This window comes from Arachis stenosperma, chromosome 8 (genome assembly GCF_014773155.1).
Source record: "Arachis stenosperma cultivar V10309 chromosome 8, arast.V10309.gnm1.PFL2, whole genome shotgun sequence".
Taxonomy (NCBI): Eukaryota; Viridiplantae; Streptophyta; class Magnoliopsida; order Fabales; family Fabaceae; genus Arachis; species Arachis stenosperma.
The window spans coordinates 45513573-45530716 of NC_080384.1; the positions used below are offsets into that span (position 1 = coordinate 45513573).

Here is a 17144-nt window from a genome sequence, read left to right on the forward strand (position 1 = left end):
TTATGGTTATATTATGTCCTAATGTTCTTAAGGATTTCTAAATGCAAGAAAAAGAAAACTAAAGTTATTATGATTCATAAACTTTGAAGAACAAGTCTATGAATTGATCTAGAGAAGTTTCACCAAGTTACCTTATTTCTAAGAGTTACAGAAACCTCTAAATATTCTAAATAATCGATTAAGCTTTTTTTTAACATGAATCAAGTTAAGAAAACAACCGGAAAAATACATATAAAGTTGTACAGTGTATATTTAACAAAATATATTAGACCCTTCTATTTCCCTAATTCTTCATCAAATGGACAGCAAATTGGGCTAGAATTTTATTCTGAGATCCTTCTTCTTGCAAGCTTTCAGTTGCAACGTTCTTTAAACTTCGCATCCTTCTCCTAATTTCCCTATATTCTTCATCCTCCATCAGCCTTCTTATAACGCAAGCAACTTCCTCTCTTTCCACTAAACCATTTTCATTAGCCTTTACCCTTAGTGCCACTTTGAGATCCTCAGAAAGAAAAATTGCATTCATTTTTTGTTCCGCAAATAGAGGCCAAGCTATTAATGGAACCCCATTCATGACACCCTCAAGTACCGAGTTCCATCCACAATGTGTTAAAAACCCACCAATTGCATGGTGATTAAGAATTTGAGCTTGAGGTGCCCATAAAGGAACCACCAAACCTTGTTTCTTGGTCCTATCCAAGAACCCAGATGGTAAGAACCGTAAAGGGTCTTCACCATGATTGCTATTACCACTAAGGTAAGAAGCATTTGCTGATTCACTTGGTGCTCTTATAACCCACAAGAATTTTTTGCCACTAAGCTCCAAACCCATGGCAAGCTCATTCAATTGGTCTTGTGATAATGTCCCACCACTTCCAAAGCACACATAAATAACAGAATTTGGTACATGATTGTCCAGCCATGTTAAACATTGATCAAACTTTGTTTCATTACCTGAACCGTTTTGTATAATGGGTCCAACCGGATAAACCATTGGATAGCCTCTTCCTTCCTCTGTCAATTCTCTTATAGGCCCTGGTTCAATTTCTCTAAAACTATTCACTAAGATCCCATCAGCGAAACGTAGTTGTTTGCATCGTTGAAGAAAATTTCTATATAGTTCGCTGTTTCGATCTTGCACCGGGTTTGGAAGATCTCTACCGGGGATAGGCACGCAACCGGGTATTCGAACCGGCTCTGATATCTCTTTGAACTCCCCTGTTACATTTTTGTTTTGAAAGAAGAGATTAACACAATAAAATGGAACTTATTATAAGATAGGGTAAAGTATTATTTTAGTATACAACGTTTGGGTCGAATACTAATTTAGTTTCTAATGTTTTAAACTTTTTATTTCAGTCCTAACAACTTTTAAACCTCCTATTTCAATTGATCACTAATCAAAAAGTGATGATTATTTGTTAGGACTTGAAATTTTGTTAAAAAAAATGGAGGAAAGTAGTGTTATAAGAAAATTTTTGTTATATTTTTTTAACACATACAATAATATATGACTTCATAAACCTATTTAGAATTATTTGAGACAGAAATAAAACATTTGAAATATTTTGGAGCAAATTAGAATTTGGCCCAAATGTTAAAAGACTAAAATAGGACTTTACCTGTAACATAAATAACCACACAAAATAAAGACATATTCACCTATTACAGTGTCATCCAGTTTTGGTAGAAAGAAGCAAAAGGAGAGTGTCATAGCTGTTGAGGGACAGTAAACAAAAGACAACAAGTTCATTTCCTTTGCAAGAATAAGTGCATCGATTCCAAAAAGGTCAGCAACAATTGCAACAAGCCTAGAGGTGGAAGTCAACGACATCAAAGCATGGCGAATGGATGGCAGAGAACGAGAGACGGCGATTTGCGCGGTGAGTGCTATTGGAGCCTCTGGTGGTAGCTCTTGGTTGTGGATTGGGGGAAGGAATGTGTAGTTTATGGTTGAAGGGAGTGATTGAAGGATGGCTTTGGAGGCTTCTGAAGGAGACCCGTTATTGGTAATTGTGGGAATAAGAAGTGTGACATGGATGCCATTTGGGAGCTTCACAATTCTTTTTGCAAACTCAAGGATTGAAGCAACATGGCTGAAACCTGGACTTGGAATAACAACTACCCGGGTTGGCTTCTCCATCTCATTCATTTATGCTTTTCGATGTTGGAACTTGGAAGGACATATTTATACGGAAAAATTCTCGGCCTTTTGCTTATCCAAGTTTATAGGGCTACACAAGAATAACTTTAAACAAAGATTTTATTTTTGATACAATGACAATAAAAGATTTATTTAGTTATGTATGAGTTTATATATGATCATTTACTTCGTCAATATTAAAAATAGCTATATTTATTAATATAGTGTTACGTAATTAAATATACATATAAAATTATTTTATGTTGAGAGTATATTAAAATTAAATTATTTAATTAAATTCACATGTTTATATAAGTTTTTAAAGTGTATTCAAAAATTAATTATTTTATTTATGTGATAATACAAAATTAATTGTCTAACACAAAAATTAAATTATTTTGCTATAAGTTTTAGATAAATTGTATAGTCTTTTATTACACATAAAATTATTTCCGCAGCGCCATCGGCTAACTTGTGGCCGATCACCCTACATCCAGTCGCCCTCCTCGCTCCGAATCAAACCCACTAAAACAGTAACCATATCCATGCAACGTGGTTTATGGATTTTCTCTCTTCTTCTTCTTTCTTTTTTTTTTTTTGTCTCCCCCTTGCGATTAATACTGCTGTCGACCACTGCGGCGCCCTCCTCCTCACGAACACAACGCTTTTTTGCGGTGCATTTCTGTTTTTATTTTTTTGAATTTTTTAATTTTTTTCGAATGTTTTTTTTTTACAGAATTTTAGATGGTTTTTTTTATAATTTTTTTTATATAAGTTACTAGATGTTTTTTTTCTTAAGTTTTGAAATATTTTCTTTTGGGATACATTTTTTTTTGACAAATGTTTCTTATCGAGTTTTAGATATTTTTTTTTGAGAAAATTAATGACTTTTTTTTACGTAAATTACTGGATGTCTTTTTTTAGATTTTAGAATATTTTTCTTTCAAGTGCGATGCACTTTTTTTAAATTTAATTTTTTTTAATTTAAAAAGTTTGCTGAAGTTTATTAGTATCTTAATCAATTACCTAGTGGTACCGATATTAAAAACTTTATTTTAGAGCTTTCCATTCAAACTGACGACAGGGTCATAGGGTTATTTATTTCATGAAATTTGCGAGCTAGGACTTAGGAGATCCACGTATGAGCCTTCATTATCCGTTTTTTTTATGACGGTCAAAAAATTATAATAAAAATATTACGTACTTGGTGCATTGTTGCCGTGGAAGAAACATATACATAATTTGATGTAAGCTCATACGCAAGAGTTTTAATTATATTAAGAGCATACTATTAATTATTAAAGATGTATTTTTAAAAGATAAAAACAAGAAAAATATTCTCAAAAAGTATGAGTCATTATACACATAGTGGTGGGTACATCTAATTCAAAAAATTTTGACAACATGAGTAGAGATATACAAAATGTTTAATAATTATATTTTGGTATTCTAAAATATATATGATTAGTATTCAAATTATTTTAACTAAAAGTTTAAAAATTATAGTAATCTAAAATAGTAAAATATTATTTAAAAGTTCTGTATTTTTATTTTACATTTTAAAAATATTAAATAATTTTTGTTGATAATATAATTAAATATCTCTCTTTTTATTAAGTTCTTATATATGTTATTAATTAAAAATCATTTAAAATATCATCATAGCAAAGAAACTTTTTTCAACTAATACGGTAGGAATTGCAATGTGCAAAGTCAAAGATAAGTTTGAAATGTAATATTAAATTAAAATAGGTTCTCATTAATCAAGCATCAATTTAACACAACAATTTTATATTTTTATGGGTCAAATTTGATAAAAATAATTTTTTAGTTTAATACCTATTCTGTTAATTTTTATAATTTGATCAAATTTTTAATTAAATTTTTATAATTAAAATCTTTTAATTGAATTCCTGTATTAAATAAAATCTTGAATTAAGTTTTTTTAACTTTTTTGTTAAAAAATATAATTTTTTTGAAATATTTATTTTTGTATTCGATGTTGGAAGAATTATGAAATATTCTAAAATTAAATATTTTAGCATTATCTTTTTTTCCAAAAAAATAATAACTAGTAAGAATCTACGTACCAATTTTTATTTAATATAAAAACTCAGTTACAAACTTTTAAACTTTAAGGATGTAAGCAAAAAATTAGTGAAATCATAAAGATCAACATACATGATAATTAAATCTAATTTTAATATTATGCTAATATAATAGTGCCAAATTTAATAAAACAATAGATACAAATAAATATTAGGCTTCCTTTGTTTAATATTTATTTCCTGTTGACTCTTGTTAATGCATGCTTCACTTTGTTTGGCACACTAGACTCAAGAGGCTGTACCTTATGTAGCACATATAGAATTAAATATTCCATTTTAATGCATATATTTATTTTACAATTGTTTTAAATAAAAAAACAGATATAATCAAATATGAAATGTTGTTAAACAGATTTCATTGTACTGAAAGAAAATAAAACAAATTATAATGAAGAAATTCAAGATAAACTTGTAAGAATTTGAGCATTGTGGTTTTATATATTATATTTTTAGGGAATCTTTGCCTCTTCTTGTGTTGTTCCAACATTATTATTGAAAAGAATGCTGAAATTCGAAAGGTAGTAACAGTAGTTAGTACCAAGGAAGAAAAACAAGAAACAAGATAAGAGTAGAGAAGGTATAAGCAATTTTGTTATTATAGCATTTAGTTTTTAATTTACACCAAAAATAAATAATAAACTACGGTTGGATAAATGGTTGGAAGCATTTCTCACTTGTTAGTAGGTGTTTCTAAATTCTGACTTTTGAGGCTTCAATAATTATTGAAGAGGTATTATTTAACAAATGAAGAAAACAAGGTAAGAAAGACGAGTGAACTGCCAATTCAGTTCTTGATATTTTTTTGAATGACGATAATACAATCTCTTAAAAAAAACAAAAATAGTTCATTTTGGTTTCTATTTCCTGTTTTCGTGATATAACATAGTTTTTCTCTATATGTTTTTTTATTAAATTCCGCTAAGCAAATAATAAAAAATCTAAACGATGTGAACAAAAGGTTACATATTTAGTCTAAATATATATAAAAAATAAAAAATACTCTATAAAATACTTAAATAAAAAAATCCACTCAGTTATTTCAAGAAAATAACCATCTCAAATTCTAATTTATCAAAATATTTTACTCTAATATCCCCTTCTTTTTCAACCGACGGTTACTCCTACATTCATTAATAATCATCTCATTTTACCGTCGTTGCTTGTCTTGTCACACATCGCCACAGACGTTGCTCACTCATCATGAAAAAAAGCATCCACTTAAAGATAAAAATAATCATTCACATACCTAATAAATTGAACATCTAACATATTTTAATTATATATAACTAAAATCAACATATACTGAGCATGATGATTGTTCAAATGTTATGATGTATTAGTTTTGAATTGTGATTAATAATTAAAATTACAAAGATCTTATTTGATTTTATTGATAATTATATATGATAATTAAAACTTACCATAAAAGGTAATTTCGGTAAATTCGACACCAAAATTACAGGCACCATAAAATTAGCCTTATATTATAGTTATAAAGATTTTATTTTGTCAAATATTATAATTATTTTCATTTAAGAAATCAATCATTGGTAAAATTCTAATTTTTATAATAATGAATATGTCAATAAGAATTATGATTGACTTTTTTTTATAGTCAAAAGTTGTCAAAAAATGTCTAAGAAATAGTATATTTCACTATCAATAATTATAAAATATTTCTATTGAGTATTTTTTATAGTCAATAACTATTAAAATAAGTAGTATTATAAAAAAAAATATTCTCAAACTTTTCTAACAAACTATTTTTGATGGTCAATAATTATAAAAAGAAGAAAAGATCAAACATTTTTCACAATTATATATCTATATGTCAAAAATATTATTTTTCACAAAATTTTTATTAACATGTTTTGATTGTTAAATGAGCAATGTATGTGAGTCACTTTCTATTATTTTTTGAAGTGCTTAAATATTTTCATTCGTGGATGAATGATTTAAATTTCAATTTGATGAATGAATTTGTAATATAAACAAAAATATTGTCTTAGGAATAAATCAGATAACATCTGGTGCAATAAAAGAAAAATTGAAAACTAAGATATACTTTTTAAAATATTTAGTTCGAATAAATCATAAAGAATATCTTTAAATTATTAAACTGCTGACAAAATATACTCTATCTTCGCATATGTATTATAATAAGCTGTATCATGAACATGAGTTAAAATTCTGACCAATTTTCCATGTCAATGGAATATTCATCACCTTGGGCCAAGACTTCAATGGGTTTAATTTGACCTTGAAGGGATATTAGTATTACTTTATTAATTAGAAGAAATAATGTACACAATACCACAAAAAAAAAAAAGAAGAAATAATGTACAAAAAATTAAACAAATGATAATCTGTTAAATTCAAATGCTTTCTATTGGAAGTCACCAACATATAGTATAGGTATCATATATTAAGTGTTAGCATAAGTGAATATTTTATATTCTTCAGAGGTAGAGATTTCTTGGAACATACTGCTCAAATTAAAAAACTTTACAAACATTATGTATATTAATTAATATCAATACTAGTAACAAACCATATGAAAGGTTTTTTTTTTTTTGGTTGGACAAAACTTACATAAAAAGATTAATTTTAGCATATGGTGATATGATATGCTTTGTACTGGTCAAGAATTAATTCACATAAATGCTTTCAAGATATTTTAAAATGTGAGAAAAATAAAAAATATATTTTATTAATGCCAAATAATTTTTGTATTTGATAAATTGTATTTTATCCAAAATTTTGTCAAAATATTTGGATAAATATTTAGAAAATGCATACAAAAATTAAAGTGGAACCATAATACATTCTCTAAATTTTATGTTCGTTTTTAAAATTATTTTTAGTCATTTATAAAAAAAAAGTTAAAAAATTATCCATTAAAAGTAAAATCATTAAATTTTAATAACAAATATTTTATTTTTCTAATCATACTCGTGAGAAATCATATTAAAATTTGATCTCTAAATAATTAAACCTGTGTTGTGAATATTTAAAGGTTTAGTATTTTTATTGTGTTTTATAAATTTTTTGAAAATATTTTGGTCGTTAACAAATTTAAAGGATACTTTTCATCAATGATTTGATAATTTGGAAATAGTTTGTTTGTAGTTTACACTATTTAGTTCATATATAATTACTGGCTATATATTAATACTATTTTGCTTAAATTTCTCACGATTAATGTGTCTTATGTTGTAGGTGAATATCTTAGATACTTTATAGATGATTCAGCACTCCCTCAACATAAAAGAAGGAGAAAATTATCACATCAAATATATATTCATATAAAATAATAATAAAATGCGAGGAGTTATGAAATTAATAATTTGAAAAAAATTCACAACAACTTGTATATGCTTATTTTTTTATTATTTTGGTGAACCTAGCATAAAGTTTTTGAATGCATTCTTTCTTCTTTCTCGGATCATTCCCATGGAGTTCCTCACATTCAAGGACAACACATTTCTTAATGCACTCTTTGGTCTTCCTTAGATCTTCTGCATACTCATCTCGACAATACTTGGTACACTTTCCTAGTGCAGTTCTTCCTCTTCTTCCTGCAGTTGCCCAAGACTCCATACGAATATTTTCATGAAATTTAGCACTGCCATTACAAATAAGCACTCCAATCATCAATAATATGATTGCATGCATCACACTAGTCTTGCCCATAATTCTATCTTATTTTATCTCTTAAATCACCTTTTTGTTACACACTAGAATTTATATAGGTTTTAAAATATTCCTTTGTATTACTATAGGAATAAGATTATAGAATTATATAGAATGTTTCTCTCACATAGTTTGTGTCCTTTCGTTATACAAAACGCTACAAGTTACTAACATAAACAAAAATTACTGTTGTTGAGAGAATTTTGAGATATCTAAAAGGGTATTATACTAATATTATTGAGATCATGGGTTACATAGATGTTAAATTTTTTAGAGATAATTGATAGAAGCATAATGGAAATTAGGGGTGTTATCGGCTCGGTTTTAGACTAAAAATCAACCGAACCGATCTGATCGATCTTTTTTAGCATTAATAAATTGATTTACTATTTTTACGTCAATCGAATCGAACTGAACCGAATCAAAAGTGATTTGATTCGGTTAATTTTTTTAATTTTTAAATTCTAATTAAACATGTCATTAATCAGGGTAAAATGAGGTTTAAAATAGTTAATAAACTTAAAAGAACAAGAGTACATCGTATTTAAATTCAATACAATTTCAATCTATCTCAATAACTAAACACAAAAAAAACACACATAACTAAATATAAAACAAACACATGAAAATGTCTAATAAACACCATCTTAAAACCAAACTACAAAGCAACAAATACACTTTAGAACTAAATAACAACAAAATCAGTCACCATGATTAATCTGAATAATCCACACCAGATTCATTATTATTTTTTTCGATTGGTACAATTTCTACAAAACAAACCAAAAATTAATATAAATTATAAACTATAAAGCAATGCACATAATTTATGAAAGGAACTTCAAAATTTTTTTTTGCATACCTAATTCAAGTTTTTTAAACTGCTCAATAAGCTCTTCAAAATTAGTCGTTATTGAAGAAGAACAAAGTTAATTTTGTGTGCAAATCAATGCCTCGATTGTCTTTGGAGTTAAAGAACTCCTATAGTTATTAAGCACTCTACTGTCTTTGGCTATTCATTGCTTGTTGGCTGCATACATATAAACATGACAAACAAACAACAACATACATCAAATTATTATCTAAAAAATTTGTTATCAAACAACAAGAATTACAAAAAATATATTCTCAAACAGTAATAACAAATTATAGTAACAAATTTTTACAGTACCAACCACCAAAAATTAGGACCAGCAACAAATTATTATCTAATTAAAAATTAGGACCAATAAATCAACAGTAACAACAACAAATTTAACTCAACAAATTAGACCAGCAACAACAACAAATTTTATTCTAAAAATTGGTGAATATACTGACTTCTAAAGAAGACATTGTTGAGTTACAGAAGAGGACTTGATGATGGCGCGGGGTTCTCGGTTGATCGGAGATGGCAAAGGGTTCTCAGCGACGGAGAGGGTTGCTTGGTGACGGCACATGTTTCTTGGTGACAGAGAAGTGGTTGGTGACGGAAAAGATTGCCACGGTTGGGACTCGCAACTGCGCGATGAGAAACGCGCCACCACCGGGGATTGCGTGAGAAGGATGGAAGAAAGAGGGAGGAAGCGCTACGGTCTTCGACTCTACGGATGGAGAGAAGGAGGCTCTATGGAGGAGAATAGAGGGAGGGAGGGAGATTCTGAGATTCAGAAAAAGAAAAACGAGGGAGGGAGGCGCTGCGTCTTGCGTGAGTGAGTCACTCACTTAGGGTTAGGGATTTTGATGATAGGATAAAGGGTAAAATAGTAAAAACATTGGCACTGCATGTTAATCTCTAGTTCGGTTTGGTTTGGTTTGATTTTTATTAAGCCAATCAAAAACCAAATTGAATCGATCGATTTTATCCACAAAAAAATACTACAAGAAAATATCGGAATAGTGACCGATTTAGCGACCGATACATAATTTTCAGAACCAAATCAATATTGGTCGCTAAATCGGTCGCTAAATTACATTCAGCGACCGATTTTAGCGACCAATAAATTTGGTCGCTAATAGCAACCAAATTAGCAACCGATAAGTTTTAAATACAACTAAAATAAAATCGGTCGCTATTTTTTGATTTAGCAACCGATTTAGCAACCAAAATAGAAATAGAACTGTTGGTCACAAAAGCGGTCGCTATTTTTTATTTTAGCGACCGATTTTGCAACTGATAGTGAAATAGGGTGAACAATGGTTTGGTCACTAATTCAGTCGCTAAATTAATGCAAGAATAGAACGTTGACTTAAAACCTAGGTTGGAAAAGACAGAAAGATGACTTGAACTCACTAACCGTATGCTTCAAGAAATGATGAAAAAGCTTAATTTTAAAATTTCGATTCCTCAACTAGAAGGTCGAGAAACAAATATAGGAGAGGATGAAGATGGTGAACGTACGTCTGAAGAGTAATTAGTAGTTGTGATGCTAGTTAGTTAATAGACTTTAAATGATGTAATTAGTAATATGAGAGTGTTGCATACTTATTATTGTTGTCTATGATATTGAATTGATAAGTATTTTGGTTATTGTTTAAGTGTGTTATGATATTTTAGTTATTGTTTAAGTGTTTTTTACTTTTATGTGTTAAAGTGTAGGTCTTTTGTTGATGGTTTTTCAATATTTGATGGCATAAATGTAAAAATTTAGTAAAAATGATAATTAAAAAATTATGATAGACTAAAATGCTTGGTTGCTAATTAGCGACTGATTTAGCGACTAAAATGATTGGTTGCTAAAATACAGGTCCACACTTAGCGACCGAAATAACGGTCGCGAATTGGAGACCGAGACACTGATCGCAAATTAGTGACCGATTTACTCCGAGACCAATTTAGCGACGGAAAATTTTGTCACAATTTAGCGACTGATTTGTTTAGCGACCGATTTAGCGACCGATACTCTTTGATGAAGGTTTGGTGGCCTTGTTAACAAATTTGTCGCTAACGTTTAGCGACCGAAATTGGTCGCTATTTTCTGATTAGCGACCATAGTTTTTGCGACCACCCAAATGATCGCTATTCCAATAATTTCTTGTAGTGAAAATCAGGTTTTTCAAATTTTAGATCGATTGTTGTAAATTTTAGTTCGATTTTATGATAATTTTTGGTCCAGTTCAATAACTCACACCTCTAATAAAAATTGTTGTTTCTTTGAAAAATCATATATCATTTAGAAAAACAACAAACAAAATATTGTTGCTCTATAAATTACTGAAGCAGAGTACATACATAACTGCTACAAATTACTGAAAACAAGTCTTATTAATTAAGAATCAACTTGAAGGCTACCTACTAAGGTGCTAGTCTATGATCCCCATCCTTAGCTTGGTCATAATGCAAGTGTTGTGCATTAAAAGATATGTTGTTTATCATTTAATATATAAGTTGCAGAAATGTTAAAAATTTAATAATTTTTTTGTCAATAATTAGCTAATAATAAAAAATATAGACTAAAAATATATTATTGAGCTATTAAATAAAAAATAATAAATTAATAACTAAAAAGACTGACAAAAAATAATAAATTATGTTGGTCTTGAATTTTTTTCTACTTTTTTCTATAAGTTATATATGATATAAGGATATGCCTAAGTAATAATGCAATGTGGATGCGCAGTTCTATGCATGGTAGTAGTAGGGAGAAAAAATAAAGATGTTAGAATGATTTAATGATCAAAATTATATGACACATAATTATTTAACTCATCACTTGTGAAGGAATTTAAATCTTTGAATAATATATATGACAATATAGTTTTCCATCCATGCGATTATATTGCTATCTATTTTACATTTTTTATCTCTTCAAAAACATGCAAATCATGTATTTTGAAAAAAAAAAAAAAGAAATACACCATTTGTAACCCAAAATGGCGAATAATGAGGAAATAGTTCAGCTACATCATCGATTGAAGAGGCTCAATACAAGGAATACATGGTACACTAGCTAGAACACTATTTAATTTTCAGATACATTCCATAGAACTCCATTGAGCAAACTAAAGTACTAGCCAAACATTTGACGACACTTGTTCATGCATTCAATTTCCTTCCCTCTATGATTAGGAAAGATTCTTCGACATCTGTTAATACACGCTTGAAGTTGTATCTCATCAGATGAAAAATAATAATGTGATAGACTCAAGGGCCTTTCAAGAGGAGCGTCTTGAAATTCAGTAATTATGACAAAATAAATAATCACTCCGGTTATAAGTATTATTGCTAGTGCATTTGTCACATTGATCTTCGCCATAGGTGTCTCTGTTAATATTGTAAGTGTGAGGAGTGTATAAAATTAGTCTCATATTAAAAAAAAATAAAAAAAATAAAAAATTTATAAAATAAAAGACTCATTTACTTACTATTTTAAGCTTTTTGAATTGAATGGTATATTCTTATCTTATGTTCTCTCACTTGATTTTTTTCTCAAAATCTCTCTAATATTCGAGAGCTTCCATGACAACCCAACAGTCTCTTAGTGTATTTTTTTCTCTTTTGGCTTGCAATCACAAAGTTATGATTAATTCGACTTTATATATAGAGTTAAATCATTCCCAATCTTATTATTATATTCTATATGATTCTCATCAAGTTAACTAGAATATTTGTAGCTTAGTTTGTGTCCCATTTATGTAATAAGAGCTATAGATTGATTCTCAACATAAACAAATTAAATAAAACAAAGAATTCTCATTGTAGAAAATTATTCTTTTAGAATAATTTATTGTATTGTTTGCCTCTTGAGTTCACTGAATTCAAAAAGTAGCTTATTTATATCAATAATGCAAACTGAATATAAAATGTAGCTTACAAAGAAGAGAAAAGCTATGTACATGTAAAACCATTGAAATATAATATTACTATATTTTTGAGAAAAGCTATGGGTAAATGGTATGGGAAGTGAGGAAGAAAAAAAAATGTTCTAATTATTTGTTAAAAAAAATTACATGAGAAATAACAATGACACAAGTTACTGTTTTACACATATTTTTGGAATGATCTTTGAGTCATCATGTGGCTACATTAGAAGAGAATAACATAGTTACAAACCGTACCAGTGGTTCATAAATAGTAACATAAAGTTATGGTAACTATTTAGTTATAATGACATTAGAAGAGATTATGGTTACAAATAAAGTCACAAACAGTGATTATTGATAAATGATTACTACTTTTTTAGCTATAGTCACTATTTTAAAGCGTGACAATATGCAAAACAAAAAATTATAGTGGGAAGTTTTTAATTGATATGGTAATATAATATTGTTGCCTAATTTTCTTTACAAAGAGGCAACGTTACTATAAAATTAGTTATTATAGACAGATATTTTCGACAGATTTTATCCCACGGAAATACAAACAGAATTTGCGAGGGATTTTTTGTCGGAAACAAAAAAAATGAATTAGTATAAATTACAGACGAAAAAGAGAATCCGTCGATAATTCTATCGAAAAAATTAATTTTTTTTTTGTGGGAAATGATTACAGACGGATAATTAGATAAAAAATATGCTGCGTTTTATTAAATTATTACAGACATAAAATCTGTTTGTAATTTAAAATATTCCATCGGAAATATCGAATTAAACCTAACCTACCCCCTCTCTCTCCCCGTGGCAGGCCCCATCCAAACTCTGTTTCGAGCTCCATTCACAAATGAAACACGAGCTTCTTCCTCTCTCCATCGTACGAGTTACTTCTTCTCTCCGTGGCTGCTACTTCTGCTTCTTCTGCCGCTGTCGCCGCTCTTGTCGCGTATACTCCCATCGTCACAGAGCTCTCTCTGCCGCCGCTCTCATCGCATCTACTCCCTTTGGTGCCTCTTCCATCTAATCTCAACTCGCTCTTTCAGTTCTTCTCGTAACCATCTCAAATTTCAGGTATATATATCCTGATTTTGTGATTCTGTTCTTTGTGATAAACCTTAGGGCTTAATTTTTCTGTGCCAGTTTTAGGTTTATCATACTCTGCTTTTGTGCTTCGTTTGAAAATCCGTTCTTTAAATAATTTTCAAAGAGCTTTTACAGAGGGACAAAATCCGTTGGTAACTTTGTCGGTAACCAAAAATCTATCTGTAATATAGACCAAATCTGTCTATAAATCTGTCTGTATTAAGCAATTTTCTAGTTGTGATCAATTAAAAACTTGTTACCAAAAAGATGAATTTGTTATATTTTATACACTTCTCCAAATACAGCCTTCTACCATTAGAAATGTCAGTGAATTTTTTTCCTTATCAAAGGTAATATTTTATTGATGAAATAAATGGTCTACTAGGGAAAACACATGGGAATAACCGGAAAAGATTCAACAAAGACCAAGGTTCAGATGTAATTGAATTAGGAAAGTAACTTTCTTAATTCCACATTAACATTTCCATTGTCTTCTCTCTCATGAAGAGCACCATGCCAAGTTCGGCATCTTCCTCTCTCTTGCATGGATCTACAGGCCACACTACAAGAAAAACAGTGAGTACCGTTAGATTTAGCATCGGACGTTAGCGACGAAATTACCGTCGAATTTACCGGTGGTAATCTCGTCGAATTCATAAGGTTTATTATTTACTGGCAGATTTTGGGTTCCGACGGTAATTCTTCCTGTAATATTTGGAGGGAAACAAAAGTAAAATAATGCATCTAGTTAAATCCGACGGTAAAACCAATTAGTGAAATGATGTATTTTGGTGACCTGCAAAAGTTTACCGTTGAAAAAATCCAACGGTAACTAGACATGAATTCAACACGCAAACCCTTTTCTCCCTCATTCCAGATTCACTCCCTCTCTCACTAAACCACCATCTCCCTCCTTCCCTCTCCCCAAAACCACTATCTGCCGCCACCGATACCAACACCGCCACCACCACAACCCCTTCTCCGTCGCTGTCAGCCCACCCACCCACAAGACCCCTTCGTTCTTCTTCTTCTCCCTCTTCTCCGTTCTCCAAATCACCACCGAGCACCACAGAGCCACCACAGCCGCTCCCTAGCCTTCGGTCTCTGGTGTTTGCTCGTCACCATCACCACCACCACCACCGTTGCCCAACTTTTTCTCTTCGATTCAATTCTGCCTCTGCAACAATAGATAACATTGAAATCTCTATATTGTTAATTGAAATCTCTATATTGTAACTCTATTTGTTTTTACAATTAAAATCTATATATTGAGTTAATTGAAATCTCTATATTCTGTCTCTATTTGTTTTTTTAATTGAAATCTCTATATAGGCTAAAATATTTTGTTGTAAATTGAAAAAATTGTGCTGATCTGTCCATTTTAATAGATCCAAAAATGATTGTTAAGTTATATTGAGCTGTCCATTTTTATACGTGTTTGAAGATGGCTGAATTTGAGTTTATGAATATGCTGAGATTTTGTTGATTGTTGAATTGGATTTTCTTATTTTGAAATTGAATTTGAACTTTAATTTCAACTTTGAAAAGTGTTTCGATTATTGAACTGAATTGCTGAATATTGTTGCTGGAGTTGTTTGACATTGTCTAAAATATGTTGATTCACTATGTTATGGATAATTTTGATATATGCAGACACGATGACAGGAAGAGGTGTTGCGGATCAGGTTATTGGTCGTGGTTGAAGCCGTGGTCAGGGTAGAGGAAGGGTTTTCTCCGGTACCTCCGGGACTTCTGGATCATCTCCCTCTAGTCCGACCACCCCGGTCACACCACAAGTTATGGGTTTAGCATATCAGTCGTTCATCATGGTCCCTAACCCCAATTACGTACTGCGGTCCATGGCAACGACGCCGCCTTCCACCGTTTAGTAGTCCACATCCACGGCGACGACGAGTCCAACGACGGATGCCGTGGTGCCGGAGTCCAGTATGACAGTGATGCTGCAGCTGATGCCCCTCCACTACCTACTATCATAGAGTTGCATATTTGGCTTGATGGCGGCACGAGGTAATTATAACGTTCAATGCTCATGTATTTTCTGTTTATTATTTTCTAGTTTTATTGATTATTATTCCTGTTGTTGCTGAGATTTTTGGAAAAATTGGTTACTGTTTAGTGGATTTAAGTTGATTTGGAATGCTTCTGGTCATTGTTTTCTAGTTTTGTTGATTATGATTCCTGTTGTTGCTGAGGTTTCCTGAAAATTGATTCCTATTTAATGGATTTAGGTTGATTTGGAATGTTGCTGTTTATTGTTTTCTAGTTTTGTTGATTATGATTCTTGTTGTTGCTGAGATTTTCTGAAAAATTAATTCCTATTTAGTGGATTTAGGTTGATTTGGAATGCTTCTGGTTATTGTTTTCTAGTTTTATTGATTATGATTTCTGTTATTGCTGAGATTTCCTAAAAAACTAATTCCTGTTTAGTGGATTTATGTTGATTTGGAATGCTACTGTTTATTATTTTCTAGTTTTGTTGATTATGATTTCTATTGTTGCTGACATTCCTAAAAAATTGAAGCATGTTTAGTGGATTTAGGTTGATTCTTGTTTGTGGATTGTTGTTGTTAGGTTTTTGCTGAACCCGAATGTATGTACTCAGGAGATGACTAATGTCATCAAACTGATGTACGACATGCCCTGCCCGAACTACACGAAGATTTCTGTTGAGACCAGGCAGTGCTAGTTTGAGAAATGGGCGGTAATTATTTTCATTATTTCTGTTTTAATTCTTTTTTACTAGTTTATATCATCGATCTATCTTGTTTAACTGGATTTAAAGCTTCTTTGTTGCAGCTACATTTTATTTGGGATGTTGAGCACGACCTGGATGGCCATCCAGAAGATATTCAACTATAGGATGGGTAGGCGGCTCCAGCAGATGCTGGATAATGTCTTTCTATTAGTAAACGGTTGACGAGTGATATCTTTCTATTAGTTTATCATGTAAAATTTAACGGTAATATTTATATGTATCGTTACCTACTGTGACATGTTTATTTATGAAAGATCATCATACATATAACAATTTTTGAAGCAAAACTTTACCTATTTTAGTAAGATTCGTGATAAATAGAGAGCACTTGATAATAAAAGTTATTTGAAAATTCAAAAAATAATAAACGTTTCACTATCCAAAACTACATCGTTTTCATGTTCATATGGTAGCAATGGAACACACATGTAGATAACAAAATATATGGACAATTCCATTTCATTTTGTACTATCCATTTATGGAAGGACATATATTCCACCGTTTGTTTTTATAGAGGACTTAGTTAATACTTTTTTTTAAAGAACTAAT

At 30.3% G+C, this 17144-nt stretch overlaps 1 protein-coding gene across 1 annotated transcript; it reads right to left on the reverse strand.

Moving 5' to 3' along the window:
• Positions 1 to 162: 162 nt before the first annotated feature.
• On the reverse strand, positions 163 to 2244 carry LOC130944610 (hydroquinone glucosyltransferase-like). Its single transcript, XM_057873008.1, has 2 exons — positions 1663 to 2244; positions 163 to 1218 (listed from the first exon to the last, which is right to left on the reverse strand). Exons 1-2 carry the CDS (start codon positions 2150 to 2152, stop codon positions 284 to 286), a joined length of 1425 nt encoding a protein of 474 aa, XP_057728991.1. The 5' UTR covers positions 2153 to 2244; the 3' UTR covers positions 163 to 283.
• Positions 2245 to 17144: the final 14900 nt, after the last annotated feature.